The sequence below is a fragment of the Heptranchias perlo genome, chromosome 44 (genome assembly GCF_035084215.1).
Source record: "Heptranchias perlo isolate sHepPer1 chromosome 44, sHepPer1.hap1, whole genome shotgun sequence".
Classification (NCBI taxonomy): domain Eukaryota; kingdom Metazoa; phylum Chordata; class Chondrichthyes; order Hexanchiformes; family Hexanchidae; genus Heptranchias; species Heptranchias perlo.
In genome coordinates this window covers 3,450,675-3,466,563 of record NC_090368.1, presented here as the reverse complement: position 1 = coordinate 3,466,563, position 15,889 = coordinate 3,450,675, and the positions used below count along the sequence as shown (strand labels likewise).

Here is a 15,889-nt window from a genome sequence, read left to right as displayed (position 1 = left end):
ACGTAGGGAAACGCGGCAGCCAATTTGTGCACAGCAAGCTCCCACAAACAGCAAAGTGATAATGATCAGATAATCTGTGTTTAGGTGTTGGTTGAGGGATAAATGTTGGCCCAGGACACCGAATATTGGAGAACCTGCTCTTCTTCGAAATAGTGGCCGTGGGATCTTTTACATCCACCTGAGAGGGGCAGGCGGAGCCTCGGTTTAACGTCTCATTCGAAAGACGGCACCTCTGACAGTGCAGCACTCCCTCAGTACTGGCACTGGGAGTGTCGGCCTGGATTATGGACTCGAGCCCCTGGAGTAGGAGATGTTTACTCACGATGGATGGAGCTCCTGCCTGTTTAACAGGGGAGGGATCACTTGCTGCTTAATTGTGTGGTGTTTCTGGTTGCTGAGCAGCGTAAGGGTTAATTGCTGTGCAATTACACTGAGTTCCCTTTTATGTAGAATTGCGTAGTATTTACAGCACAGAAACAGGCCATTCGGCCCAACTGGTCCGTGCTGGTGTTTATGCTCCACACGAGCCTCCTCCCTCCCCTCTTCATCTCACCCTATCAGCATATCCTTCTATTCCTTTCTCCCTCATGTGTTTATCGAGCTTCCCCTTAAATGCAACTATGTTATTCGCCTCAACCACTCCATGTGGGAGTGAGTTCCACATTCTCACCACTCTCTGGGTAAAGAAGTTTCTCCTGAATTCCCTATTGGATTTATTAGTGACTATCTTATATTTATGGCCTCTAGTTCTGGTCTCCCCCACAAGTGGAAACATTTTCTCTACGTCTACCCTATCGAACCCCTTCATAATTTTAAAGACCTCTATCAGGTCACCCCTCAGTCTTCTCTTTTCTAGAGAAAAGAGCCCCAGCCTGTTCAGCCTTTCCTGATAGGTATAACCTCCCATTTCTGATATCATCATTGTAAATCTTTTTTTTTTGCACCTTCTCCAGTGCCTCTACATCCTTTTTATAATATGGAGACCAGAACTGTGCACAGTACTCCCAAGTGCGGTCTAACCAAGGTTCTATACAAGTTTAACATAACTTCTCTGCTTTTCAATTCTATCCCTCTAGAAATGAACCCTTGGTTTGCATTCTTTATGGCCTTGTTAACCTGTGTCGCTACTTTTAATGATTTGTGAATCTGTACCCCGAAATCCAGTCTGCTCCTCTATCCCATTCAGACTCTTATTTTCCAAGGAGTATGTGGCCTCCTTATTTGTCCTGCGTATTTACCAGCTTAAGGCTGACATGCTAACTTCACGAACTTCTTGTTAACTGCTCGAAGGGCGAAACAACTAGAAACGGAAGTACCTACAAGAAACGCAAACGTCTTGTCTGCAACTCGAGAGGCGGGCTCTGCTGAATTCTCATCTCCCGGGACCGAGTGCGTGGAGTCGATTTGAGACCGTGTGGCTTTCAAACCTGCCCGGAGGGACGGGGGAGGAGGGGGAAGAAACAGGAAAACAAAGACAGCATCGGTTTAAATAAAACACTAAACCCAGGCAATTATGCTGCAGGCTGTTTCACTGTGGGAATCGTTCTTGGTGCAGGAGTCACGTAGCGCGAGGGTGCCATCTGCAGGATACATGATACACGCGAGAACACTTAACGTGGAATCATACAGCACAGAAAGGAGGCCATTCGGCCCATCGTGCCTGTGCTGGCTCTTTGAAAGAACTATCCAATTTGTCCCACTACCAACACCCCACCCCGTGCTCTTTCCCCATTTTTTCTTTTCAAGTATATATCCAATTCCCTTTTGAAAGTTACTATTGAATCTGCTTCCACCGCCCTTTCAGGCAGCGCATTCCAGATCGTAACAACTCGCTGAGTTAAAAAATCATTCTCCTCATCTCCCCCTCTGGTTCTTTTGCCAATTACCTTAAATCTGTGTCCTCTGGTCACCGACCCTCTAGCTAGTGGCTCACAAAGTCTCGCATTTGTACAATGCCGTATTGAGTCTCTCGCAAACACCTCAGAGCTCATCACTACTTTTGGAGACAAACATGCAGCCCATCATCCAACTGTCTCTCGAGTGATTCAAGAGCTTTAGCCTTCTCACCCCTATCCAGTCGGTCGGTGACCATCCCAGGCTTTGATTGCTAGGTTTGTGAAGAGGTGCTTTCCTGATCTCAGACCTGAACTCGCCCGTCACCGAGTGCACTATGTCGCTAATGGTGCTCTGGGATTAACCATTGCCACTCCAGTTAGTCTGCTAGATCAGCCGTGGCTCAGTGGGTAGCACTCTGGCCTCTCAGTCAGCAGGTCCTAGGTTCAAGTCCTATTAAAGGTGCTTTATAAATGAAAGCTCACTCTATTGTCTAAACTGACCATTCTTAATCCAACAGTTCTAAATTGACTTGTAATTCCTCACTTAACAGGCTAAGGGTTACTATTACTACAATATAAAGAGAAATCAGAATCAGTGTAACATTCGTAGACCTCCGGACATTGGGAAGAAAACCCGTCGTAAAAATGAACACTTTATGCAGGACTTTTCTTGCCTCCAGCCCCTACGACCCTCCGAGATCTCTGCGCTCCTCCAATTCTGGCCTCTTGCGCATCCCCGATTTCCATCGCTCCACCATTGGCGGCCGTGCCTTCAGCCGTCTCGGCCCTGAGCTCTGGAATTCCCTCCCTAAACCTCTCCGCCTCTCTCTCCTCCTTTAAGACTCTCCTTAAAACCTACCTCTTTGACCGAGCTTTTGGTCACCTGTCCTGATGTCTCCTTACGTGGCTCGGTGTCAAATTTTGTCTGATAATCGCTCCTGTGAAGCACCTTGGGGATATTTTACTATGTTAAAGGAGCTTTGTTGTTGAGTGGCACAATTGAACGGTTAAAATGTAATCCTGGTTCTCAGAGTCAGACGAGATGACAGAAAAGGACAACCATGTGATACGGGGCCTGGATCTGCCCAGTGACAGCTCCGTCGAGCTGATTGACAATGGGCCAGATTAAAGCAATGTCTTGCTCCTGGTCAGTCCTAGGCCATTAAAGGCTAGTTATCCATATTATAAAAAGGACATAGAGGCACTGGAAATGGTGCAAAAAAAGATTTGCAAAGTATGATACCAGAACTGAGAGGTTGAGACGAATAACATAGATGCATTTAAGGGGATGCTAGATAAACATGAGGGAGAAAGGAATAGGAGATGCTGATCGGGTTAGATGAAGAGGGGTGGGAGGAGGCTCGTGTGGAGCATAAACACCAGCACGGACCAGTTGGGCCAAATGGCCTGATCCTGCGCTTTAATTTCAAGGTATATCTACGAACTGCACGAGGATGGAGCTCTCCGATGTGCTGGTGCTGACAGTCCTCTCCAAGTTCATGCCCAAGGCAGTGCCTAAAGCCCAGCGTCTCTCGGCAACACAAGGACTGCTGCGGCTGTACTTCGATGTCCCGTACCCATCCTAACGGCTGGCGCAAAATACCCGCGGCAAAGCTTCACGTCGACACGTCCGCCTGGCTGCGTGACAGCCCCGCTGTCTCCTGCCATACTAACCCCCTCCAGTTCAAACGCAGAGTTAATCATCTACCAGGGTGTGGCCAGATCACGCTTTCAACCGTGGAAAAGGTCGACACAAAGGTACGGTTTTGCAGACAGGAAGTGCGGACTGATGCAAGAGTTTTACCCGCACTATAAACAGTGACGACCATTCAAAGAAGTACTTCATTGGCTGTAAAGCGCTTTGGGACGTCCTGAGGTCGAGAAAGGCGCTATAGGAATGCAAAACCTCTTCTTCTTCTTCTATCCGTTTGCCCTCTGGCAACTCAGCATAAATCCTACAGGCTGCACAGACCTCCCTGCAACTACCGAGGTCACGTTTCAGGAGATCTGCCCCAGATACAGTTGCCTGTTCCTTTGCCGCATGAAACCCACACTGTAAATATGCTGAGATGTAAAATACATGGGAGAAGACGATGACATGGATATTCAGTTCTCCCAACTCTATTGGCCTGGGATACGGGACGTTTTAAAAAGGGTTCAAGACTCCTTAACCAGCGAGTCTGCGGAAGTGACTCCAAATTGTGTCTGTGGTACCTTTAAATATATCTTTAAAAACTAGTCGACGTCCCACATTGGGAGTCGAGACCAAGTGTCACCTGTAGGTGAAGTGGGATTAGATGGCAGGGAATAATCGGACCAGAGGACGTTGGTGTAATTCAGTCACCATTTTAAAGTCATACATGTCCTTATTTTTAATATAATACTTTGATATTAATTATAGATGAATAGCAAAACTTACCGCAATTTGAGAAGCAGAGATGTAGAGTTGGTTGGAGCGTAGGAATTTCGCTGAAGTGCTACACCGCCACCATTGGCAGGAGGGTGTAATTACAACGTGACAAGTTTACATAGGAAATTCCCATTATAAATGTGGCCATAGGAATTGATAATGGAAAAGGTCGACACAAAAGTACAGTTTTGCAGACAGGAAGTGCAGACTGATGCAAGAGTTTTAATATTAGCTTCTTCACATGCGTGCGCGTGCCCCTTTAGAAACAGCTGTTAGCCGTTCAAGATAAGTGCCCCTCCTTAAAGTACAATCTGGCCACACCTTTGCATCACAAAAAGAAAACTCCCATTTCTTCATTCCCCCCCCACACTGTCCAAAAGGGAGGGAGGTCAAACTAAACATAGTACAGACACCGAGCTCGTCTCTCGTCCTCCTCCGCAGCAACGAGGCTTCACCAGACTAGGCTATTCCGTGGAGACCAGTTACAAGAAAAGATGCGAGATGCCAATATTTCATTTTTTAAAAATACAGATTTTTATTCGAGTGTGAACAACATCAACAGTACGTACTGAACAGGGAGGGATTCCTCCTTACATATAAAAAAATGTTAATAGCTCTCGGGTTGGGGGGAGTGGGGCGGGCGGGGGAGTGAAGAAGAGGGAAGGAGCTCCTAAAGTGACAATATCAGATATTTACAGTGTTGCAGAGCTTCCTGCAACAGGAACCTGCAAGTCAAACGAGCTTGGAGACCAGGGGAAACACGGCAGGGACTCCAAGTCGACAATCGTAATAACCAGGGCAAGTGGCTTTCGACACGGAAGCTTCAAGGAACGCAATGGGGCACGGTGACACGGGCTACGCCTCCGGGACGCTGCGGTCGCTCGCTCGTGGGGGGGGGGGGGGGGGGAGGGGGAAGTGGCATCCCACGCCACTGTCTCACCACCAAGCCTCAGCTCCGCAGCTCGCGTTGCAGGTGACCGGGGGGGGGGGGGGGGCCTGTCTGTATATCGCTTCAGGTATCGGTAACGGCCTTTGTAGCGCAGCGGGGAGAAGTGCCTGGAGTCGCGTAGCTAACGAGACGGAGGAGTGAAAGCAGCAAACAGGCTCGGCCGGCAAGAAATAGCTACCCTTTCCACCCCCCCCAACAACTACCACCCGCCCCCCCCACCGCCGATTAACGCCCGCAGCTCTCCTGAAGACGCCAACCTCATCTAAGCAACTGTCTCGCACCGTCAGATCTATTTGACCTTAAGAGCTGAACAAGGACCTTGAGAGACAAACACACACACACACTTTCCAGCAGGGTTTGGGGGTGGGGGGATGCTGGTAAACACTGATCGGAAATAGGAAAACCCCTTGGCAGACCTTTTCCCCTCACTAAGGCGCCGAGACTAATTGCAACCCCTCGACTGTTGCCCCCTCCCATCCACAGAGATCAGCCAACCCAGCGCAGGCTGGGAATCAAACCTGGCATATTCTGGCCTGTGCGACTCAGTGCTGCAACGAGGAGGCACCTTCGCTCATCAGGGTAGGCGGGGCAGCTCATCCCTGCGAGAATTTAATGCCTTAACGGTGGGGGTCACATGGTGCCAGAGTACCTCGAAAGTTGCCGATGGGCGACACCACTAGTCCCGGCCAGAATGTGGACGATTGGGTAATTCCCCCATCAATCTTACACTGCTATAAGTGACTGGGATTTTACGCATATAGTTTGTGACTATCCTCCACTTACTGCATTTTGCTGGGGAAATAATCCTGCTATTATCGGGAGAAGTTGCTGTAGTTTTGGTCATGACTTCTCTTTGTCGAGGCTGTTTTGAAATATAGACTCTGTAGACTGTTTGCTGTGGTGCGCTGTTTAATTAGACTCTTATTTGCTGAGTAAATAGACTCTGCTTGCTGTAAAATGGACTGTTTGCCGTGAATCCTGCCGTAAGTCGCGCCCCGCCTCCAACTCATTGGCTGACACTCGGCATTTACATGGGTCTCTCGCTGGCTTAGTGCAGAAACGCACCACTGCTGGTGCGGCACAGAGTTTGAAGTGTGTGTTTGATCCCTGGTCTGTGCCGAGTTAGCTTGGTTGGGGGTGGTGGGAGCTACAACTGGCCTCGGTGCTCTTCGACCAGGGGAGGAAAAGTCAACCATGGTGCTCCAGCACAAATCACCGCCCACCGACTCTCATGCAGGCGCCTGGATACCGGATAAGGACAGGGTCCAGGCTCAGCTCCGGTGCCCCACCTGCAGTCGAACAGCCGGGTGGCGTTCGCTGTCTGGGCTCACGTTACGCACGGCCGGCTGGTGAGGGGGCGGGGGGTACCAGAGGAGCCCAGTGAAGCTGCTCCACATCCCCGCGGAGAGTCTGCGTTTCAGAAAGGAGCGGAGAGGAAAAAAAAAAGCAGGCAAGAAAGAAAAGAGTGCTTTTTGTTTGTAAGACAAGCCACGTTAAGTAGCAGATACAGAGTATTGGATTATACAGGTTACAATCAATGTGTACAACACACAGCCTAAATTGAGATCCGTGTACAGCAAGCGAAAGTCTCCGAAGGATAAATATACACTCACAGCTTAACAGCAACTGGGCAAAAGCAAAACACTGCAGATGCTGGAAAATCTGAAATAAAAACAGAAAATGCAGGTCGGGCAGCATCTGACGAAAGGTCATCGACCTGAAACGTTAACTCCCGTTTCTCTCGCCACAGATGCTGCCTGACCTGCGGGGTGTTTTTCCACTGATGAGAGTCCAGGACAAGGGGACTTAACCTGGTAATCAGAGCCCGGCCATTCCGGGGAGAAGTCAGGAAACACTTCTTCAGGCAAAGGGTGGTGAAAATGTGGAACTCTCTCCCGCAAAAAAAAACAGTAGATGCTAGCTCAGTTAGTAATTATGAATCGGATAGATTTCTGCTAGTCGAGGGTATTAAAGGATTTGGAGCCAAGGTGGGTAGATGGGAGTTAAGATATCGATCAGCCATGATCTCATTGAATGGCGGATCAGGGGCTGAATGGCTGTGCCTACGTTCTAGCATTTTCTGTTTTTATAATAGCAACGGGGGCTCTGCCCCTGCGGGGGTCAATGTACAGACGCTGATCGCCAGCACGATTCCGGTTATCAGCGTTCGATGGCGTCCACGCTATCGGGTTTACTGAATGCAGACAGCGCTATATCAGCTCATCGCTGAGGAATGGTTTGCTATTGATCGGGGGGCGGGGGAGAGGGCATTTCTATCACCGATTCAACAATTTCAAGTCCCCCCCCTTCCTTATCGCACGGCCTGAATAACCTAAGCTATATCTTCCACTCAACACGTGTTTGTACGTCACCTCACTATTGATCACTTGTGCCTTTCTCACTCGACCCCAGAACTGCTGTGTGAATAAGCAATATTTTGTATTATTTCTTCTCCGACCCACCCAATTTCCGCTCCCCCCCTCACCTTCTCCTGAGTGGGCCGGCCCGCGGTCCCAAAGGGACGTTCGTTCTTCACACGGTCGACTATCCCACTGCTGAGCAGGGATGGGGGGGGAAGGGGTGCATAATGGTCAATCCCTTTACCCTGACTCCCACCACAGGTGCCCTCTTCCGGGCAAGGGGCCATTGGCCGGGGTTTCGCACTCCAGATCGCTGTCCGCTTGACCTGTGACCCAGGGGCACTGAGGCCAATTTTAGCCATCCAACTGAGCTTGGTTAACCCAGTACAAACTTTGAAGGAAAGGGGTGGGGGGTGGATTTGAAGCCTGGTATCTGTGTGCTGCACAGCTCAGTATCAGACTGGAGGGTATTTAAGCAATAATCAGAACCAACACTACAGTACAATGATGAGAAGATTTAAGGTTTGTGCTGATTAGAGGGACCAAGATTACGTACATGTTTAATAAATTTTAAACTACTGGAATTTCAAATTGGAAAGACAATAATTGTGAAGCTTTTTTTTGAAGGAATAAACTAACAGTTTTTAGACAGTAAGATTATGGGCGGATCACAAAATAGATTTTCTTAGAATCGAGGAAGCTTGATTGAAGCAGAAGAGGGGAGGTACATCAAGGAGTGGCTCGGTTTTAAAACCCAGGCTTAAGATTGTAGACTAGAGGAGGGGGGGAGGGAAGAGTGAGGAATTAGGCAGCTCTGAGATCTTTGTAAATTCAGAGATTTCAATGCTGCGAGGAATCAGGGGTGGGAAAGAGGATGCAGGACAGGAAAGTCAGGTGGACCAAAATACAGCTGCACTGATGAAAGAGAAAGGAGCAGAGAGAAGGAGAGAGGGAGAGAGAAAGGGGCAGAGAGGAGAGAGAGAGAGAGAAAGGGGCAGAGAGGAGAGAGAGAGAGAGAGAAAGGGGCAGAGAGGAGAGAGAGAGAGAGAGAGAGGGGCAGAGAGGAGAGAGAGAGAGAGAGAAAGGGGCAGAGAGGAGAGAGAGAGAGAGAGAGGGGCAGAGAGGAGAGAGAGAGAGAGAGAGGGGCAGAGAGGAGAGAGAGAGAAAGGGGCAGAGAGAGAGTGAGAAAGGGGCAGAGAGGAGAGAGAGTGAGAAAGGGGCAGAGAGGAGAGAGAGAGAGAAAAAGGGGTAGAGAGGAGAAAGAGAGAGAAATGGGCAGAGAGGAGAAAGAGAGAAAGGGGCAGAGAGGAGAGAGAGAGAAAGGGGCAGAGAGGAGAGAGAGAGAAAGGGGCAGAGAGGAGAGAGAGAGAAAGGGGCAGAGAGGAGAGAGAGAAATGGGCAGAGAGGAGAGAGAGAGAAAGGGGCAGAGAGGAGAGAGAGAGAAAGGGGCAGAGAGGAGAGAGAGAGAAAGGGGCAGAGAGGAGAGAGAAAGGGGCAGAGAGGAGAGAGAAAGGGGCAGAGAGGAGAGAGAAAGGGGCAGAGAGGAGAGAGAAAGGGGCAGAGAGGAGAGAGAAAGGGGCAGAGAGGAGAGAGAAAGGGGCAGAGAGGAGAGAGAGAGAAAGGGGCAGAGAAAAGAGAGAGAGGAGAGAGAGAGAAAGGGGCAGAGAGAGAGTGAGAAAGGGGCAGAGAGGAGAGAGAGAGAAAGGGGCAGAGAGGAGAGAGAGAGAAAGGGGCAGAGAGGAGAGAGAGAGGGGCAGAGAGGAGAGAGTGAGAGAGAAAGGGGCAGAGAGGAGAGAGAGAGAGAGAAAGGGGCAGAGAGGAGAGAGAGAGAAAGGGGCAGAGAGGAGAGAGTGAGAGAGAAAGGGGCAGAGAGGAGAGAGTGAGAGAGAAAGGGGCAGAGAGGAGAGAGTGAGAGAGAAAGGGGCAGAGAGGAGAGAGTGAGAGAAAGGGGCAGAGAGCGTGAGTGAGTGAGAGAGAGAGAGAGACACACGAAGAGGGGGATAGATATTGGCCTCCCACTAATTACCTTCCCTTGCGTGAAGGCCAGTCCCAACAATGAGCCCATTTTGCTGAAACTCGGTGTGCAAAACACTATTATCTCCTTCAGAAAAACGGCCCTGGTAACTGTGATTGTCCTGTATGTTTAGCAGTACTTGGGGCTCTGTTACTTGGAGGGAATGTTTTCCACAGCAGCTAGTCATATCTACCATCCCACTGCACTGTACGACCCAAACGGATGGCTCGCATTGCTGATCAGTCCATCTAACCTCTCTCCGCCCCCACACCCTTCCCAATTTCCTCCTAGTGGTGCTGGCTGTTGCTGGGGTACAGTTGTGTGGGGACAGTCAGCCCTCACTCGAGAGGCCTGCTCCTCGCGGACGAACTGACGCGACGATGGGCCGTTCCACCACGGGGAGGGGGGGGAAACGTCACGGCCCAGCCCAATCCCGTCCTCGGCCACACACTCTCCGGAACACGTCGTCGGATCCCGATCCGGAGCAGGAACCCCCAATTGATTGTCACCCCGCCCTGCATCAGCTCAGGGGCCTGGAGACCAGATGGAGCAGCCCAACCCAACCCTGCACAGTCCGGGGCGGGAGTGGGGGAATTGAATTCGGGAACTTCTAGCCTGTGTACCGCTACACCGGGGAAGGCAGTGCCTTTTATCCACCGGGGCAACGGGACCAGGCCTTTATCACACTGCAAACTTCAGCTTCCCGTCTGAGCCCCCGTTCAATCGGGGGGGGGGAAGGTTGGGGATGGAGGGGGAAAGGGAAAGGAAAGGAAAGCAAAGAAAAGTATGATTACAACCGTAGGCTATACAAACTAACAATGCAATCAGGGTTTTTCTCGTTGCTGGATCACATAGGTACAGCCATCTTACTGCGTCGTAGCGCACAGACCAGACAATGTTTCTGTCTCGCGGCCCCGGTGCCTGCGATTGTCCTGCGGTTACATCGTGTAGTATAATACGGGTTTATCCAACCTACTCACTTTCCTTTCTTCTGCTGCCTTCTGTTCCTTCTGTTTGATTTTGTCGTTCAACTTCTTTTTCCTTTTCTCTGGGACTTTTACTTCTACTCGGGAGAAAAAAAAAGTTTTTAATAAAACCCGGAATTCATCAGTCGGAGAAAAACAAAAATCCTCACGCGAGACTGATCGACGAGGGGACAGGGGGTGAGAGGGGGGCTGAAAATGGAGCCACGTGATGGGGGAAGAGAACCTTTTGGGCCAAAAATGGGTTATTGTATTTATCAGCAATTCATAGAATGACATAGAATTTACAGCACAGAAACAGGCCATTCGGCCCAACTGGTCGGTGTTTATACTCCACAGGAACCACCTCCCTCTTCATCTCACCCTATCAGCATATCCTTCTATTCCTTTCTCCCTCATGTGTTTATCCAGCTTCCCCTTAAATGCATCTACACTATTCGCCTCAACTACTCCATGTGGGAGTGAGTTCCACATTCTCACCACTCTCTGGGTAAAGAAGTTTCTCCTGAATTCCTTATTGGATTTATTAGTGACTCTCTTATATTTATGGCCCCTAGTTTTGGTCTCCCCCACAAGTGGAAACATCTTCTCTACATCTACCCTATCACAATTTTAAAGACCTCCATCAGGCCGCCCCTCAGCCTTCTCTTTTCTAGAGAAAAGAGCCCCAGCCTGTTCAATCTTTCCTGATAGGTATAACCTCTCAGTTCTGGTATCATCCTTGTAAATCTTTTTTGCACCTTCTCTGGTGCCTCTATATACTTTTTCTAATATGGAGACCAGAACTGTGCACAATACTCCAAGTGTCTCAATTTTTCCCAGCTGCACTATTCACAATCTCGCTACCACATGGAGTAGTTGAGGCGAATAGCGTAGATGCATTTAAGGGGAAGCTGGATAAGCACATGAGGGAGAAAGGAATAGAAGGATATGCTGATAGGGTTTGATGAAGAGGGGAGGGAGGAGGCTCGTGTGGAGCATAAACACCGGTATAGACCAGTTGGGCCGAATGGCCTGTTTCTGTGCTGTAAATCCACTTATTTCTGCAGCTCGTTTTAAAAATACTTATTCAGCACAGTGGCGCTGAGGCAGAGCGTTGGACGCAGTCGTTTAAAATGCAGCGGCTCTCACTGTACCTGATTGCTTTGCCTCTTGCTCTTGCTGTTGCTCCTCGTCATCCCAGTTATCCTGCATGGAAAGGAGAGCAGTCACAAAGAGACAACGGGGCACTGATTTCCAACTTGCATCTGTACCGCAACTCGTGGAAGAGGCATTTTGCAGATTTTTTTCCCCCCTGAATGTCCTGGGTCGGATCTGGTTTATCTCCAAGGAGATGACACCGTTCTGGAGGTGGGTCGGGAATGTCAGCATCAGAACTATATGGGACAGGCTAGTGGGTCTGTCCTGTCCATCATTTTCTTAAGGCGTTCCTCATCCTGCGATCTTTCAGATGCCCCCTTTGTTCAACGCAGTCGTGAGTGATCTGCTCCTCTTTCTCTGCCAAGCAACTGCTGCAGAGTTCCTCAGGGGAGCACTAGAAACAATTTCCCCCCTCCTCATGCAGATGTGCACGGCCTCTACCTGATCAGAGCTTTCTAGGTCAGGAACTCAGCATTTGCAGGAACTAGTGTACAGGCACTACCATGAGAAACAGCCTCACGGTGCACCAACTTCATGTGCCAGTGCGCCATAGCATGCTAACTGCACCGTACGCTCCACTGGACACCAATCCTTCTGGCACCCGGGCTGCACCCTGCGGTGCACATTACACCAAACCTGAATGACACCCGGACCGTACCCTCGGTACACCGAACCCAAATCACACCCGGACCGTACCCTCGGTACACCGAACCCAAATCACACCCGGACCGTACCCTCGGTACACCGAACCCAAATCACACCCGGACCGTACCCTCGGTACGCCGAACCCAAATCACACCCGGACCGTACCCTCGGTACACCGAACCCAAATCACACCCGGACCGTACCCTCGGTACACCGAACCCAAATCACACCCGGACCGTACCCTCGGTACACCGAACCCAAATCACACCCGGACCGTATCCTCGGTACACCGAACCCGTATCACACCCGGACCGTATCCTCGGTACACCGAACCCGTATCACACCCGGACCGTACCCACGGTACACCGAACCCGTATCACACCCGGACCGTATCCTCGGTACACCGAACCCGTATCACACCCGGACCGTACCCACGGTACACCGAACCCGTATCACACCCGGACCGTACCCACGGTACACCGAACCCGTATCACACCCGGACCGTACCCTCGGTACACCGAACCCGTATCACACCCGGACCGTACCCACGGTACACCGAACCCGTATCACACCCGGACCGTACCCACGGTACACCGAACCCAAATCACACCCGGATCGTACCCTCGGTACATTAAACCCGTATCACACCCGGACCGTACCCACGGTACATTAAACCCGTATCACACCCGGACCGTATCCTCATTTAACGGAATATTTACCCCGCCTCCTCCTCAGGCTCTCCGCCCACTCCAGTACTTCAGGTTGCGGCCTCACACGAAGCGGGTCTCGGGCTTTGGAGGGAGTTTTTCGGGCGGCTCGTCCCTCCCCTACTCGAGGCCCCGGCTTCCCCGCGGCCCTTTGATTGTTTTTTTTAATTCCTACCTTCACCGTCCGCTCCTCGTCTTCTCCTTCCCACCGGTCCGACGCCACCATCTTTGGCACCGCTTCCTCCGGCTCGAATCCGTCCGCGTCTGGGGTTGAGACAAGAAAGAGAGAGCGGGGAGGGGATTAGAAATAAACTGAACCAACAGCGAGGCCCCGAACCGCCGCCATCGCCGCCTCTCCACTTACCCCAGGTATCCACGTCCGCCATCTTGTCTCTCGGCAAACTCTCGCACCGCGCCTGCGCGCAGAGCTTTCACCGGTCCTCCCGTTGCATTAAATCGGTCCTCCAGCCGCTCGGTGGCGCTGCGGACGAACAATAATCGTCATCCCAGCCGCTGGGTGGCGCTGCGGATGAACTATAATCGTCATCCCAGCCGCTGGGTGGCGCTGCGGACGAACTATAATCATCATCCCAGCCGCTGGGTGGCGCTGCGGACGAACTATAAGCATCATCCCAGCCGCTGGGGGGCGCTGCGGACGAAATATTTCATCATCCCAGCCGCTGGGTGGCGCTGCAGACGAACTATAACTATAATCATCATCCCCGCCATTGGGTGGCGCTGCGTACGAAATATATCATCATCCCCGCCGCTAGATGGCGCTGCAGACGAAATATATCATCATCCCAGCCGCTCGGGGGCGCTGCGGACGAAATATTTCATCATCCCAGCCGCTCGGGGGCGCTGTGCACGAAATATATCATCATCCCCGCCGCTAGATGGCGCTGCAGACGAAATATATCATCATCCGAGCCGCTCGGTGGCGCTGCAGACGAACAATAATCATCATCCCAGCCGCTGGGTGGCGCTGCGGACGAACTATAAGCATCATCCCCGCCGCTGGGGGGCGCTGCGGACGAACTATAAGCATCATCCCCGCCGCTGGGGGGCGCTGCGGACGAACTATAAGCATCATCCCAACCGCTGGGTGGCGCTGCAGACAAAATATATCATCAGCCAGCCGCTGGGTGGCGCTGCAGACGAACTATAACTATAATCATCATCCCCGCCATTAGGTGGCGCTGCGTACGAAATATATCATCATCCCAGCCGCTGGGGGGCGCTGTGCACGAAATATATCATCATCCCCGCCGCTAGATGGCGATGCAGACGAAATATATCATCATCCCAGCCGCTGGGGGCGCTGCAGACGAACTATAATCATCATCCCAGCCGCTGGGTGGCGCTGCATACGAAATATATCATAATCCCAGCCGCTAGATGGCGCTGCAGACGAAATATAATCATCATCCCAGCCACTGGGCGGCGCTGCAGACGAATTATAATCATCATCCCCGCCGCTGGGGGCTGCAGCTGCCGATTCAGCAGGTCATCCGAGCCTCCAGGTGGCGCTGTCACTGGAGGAGTAAACGGATGCATTGACCTGTGTTGGGCACCATGCACAAAGCACTTTACAGCTAATGAAGTAATTTTTCAAGTGTGGTCACTGTTGTAATGTGGGAAACAGGGCAGCTCAATTTGTGCACAGCAAGATCCCACAAACAGAAATGTGATAATGAGCAGATAGTCTGTTTTAGTGACATTGGTTGAGGGATAAATATTGGCCAGGACACTCCTGGAATACTCCTCTGCTCTTTAGATAGTGGTAAACAATTTTACAACACCAAGTTATAGTCCAACAATTTTATTTGAAAATCACAAGCTTTCGGAGGCTTCCTCCTTCCTCTGGTGAATGTGGAAATGAAATCCTCGAACCTTTCGCATTTATAAATCACAGAACAATACCTGGTGATTACAGACAGTCTTTCCAACTGCCCGTTGCCAAGGCAATCAAAGTGTTCAGACAGAGAGGTGTTACCTACAGGGCCACTGAATATACAAACAACCAAAAAAAACAGAGAGGCAGAAACATAGAAACATCCGGAAGGAAGAGAAAGACAGCAAATGACCCGTTATATTAAAAACAGATAACTTTTGTTCGCTGGTGGGATAGATAGTGGCTATGGGAACTTTTACATCCACCTGAGGGGGCAAACGGGGCCTCAGTTTAACGTCTCATGTGAAAGACGGCACCTCTGACAGTGCAGCTCTCCCTCAGTACCACACTGGGAGTGTCAGCCTGGATTATGTGCTCAAAGTCTCTGGAGTGGGGCTTGAACCCACGGTCTTTATGACTCAGAGGCGAGAGTGCTATCCATCGAGCCACGGCTGACAGCTAACCAAGGATGGAATGCTGCTCCACTGTTAAGTAATGAGCATCCTCACTCAACTGGTTAGAACAATGAGTAGCTGAGCCACACTGAGATCAGGAAGGTCCCAGGTTTGATTCTGTTAGCTGACCCCAGCTGGGGCAGCAATTAGCCCTGACTACTTGGGTGAGCTACCAGAGGGCAATTGGTGCCCGTGGAACTGCACCTGAGCAAGGAGGTTCAATGCCGACAGGAGAGGCGGAGGGGAACGGAAAAAGGAAACAAGACAAGTTCTAACAAGAGGGTGGAGCATGTGTTTTTTTATTCATTCTCGGGATTGGGCATCGCTGGCAAGGCTGGCATTTATTGCCCATCCCTCGTTGTTCCGAGAAGGTGGGCCTTCCTCTTTGATACAACTGAGGGGCTTGCTAGGCCACTTCAGAGGCAGCTAAGAGTCAACCACGTTAGCATGGGACTGGAGTCACATATATCGCATAAGGGCGGCAGGTCTCCTTCCCT

The 15,889-nt window shown here is 50.9% G+C and overlaps 1 protein-coding gene across 2 annotated transcripts; it reads right to left on the bottom strand.

The window, feature by feature from the left end:
• Positions 1-4,755: 4,755 nt before the first annotated feature.
• Positions 4,756-13,457, bottom strand: LOC137306609 (eukaryotic translation initiation factor 3 subunit J-A-like). Of its 2 annotated transcripts, none has more exons than XM_067975908.1 (4): positions 13,408-13,457; positions 13,219-13,307; positions 11,688-11,739; positions 4,756-10,631 (listed from the first exon to the last, which is right to left on the bottom strand). In XM_067975908.1, exon 4 carries the CDS (start codon positions 9,617-9,619, stop codon positions 8,411-8,413), a length of 1,209 nt encoding a protein of 402 aa, XP_067832009.1. In that variant the 5' UTR covers positions 9,620-10,631; positions 11,688-11,739; positions 13,219-13,307; positions 13,408-13,457; the 3' UTR covers positions 4,756-8,410. The 2 variants fall into 2 exon arrangements, with proteins under 2 accessions (XP_067832009.1, XP_067832010.1); XM_067975909.1 differs by having other exon boundaries at positions 13,408-13,451.
• Positions 13,458-15,889: the final 2,432 nt, after the last annotated feature.

Coding starts and splice junctions, on each gene's coding strand:
- LOC137306609 (XM_067975908.1), bottom strand. CDS start 9,619: ATGGGCTCATTGTTGGGACTGGCCTTCACGCAAGGGAAGGTAATTAGT.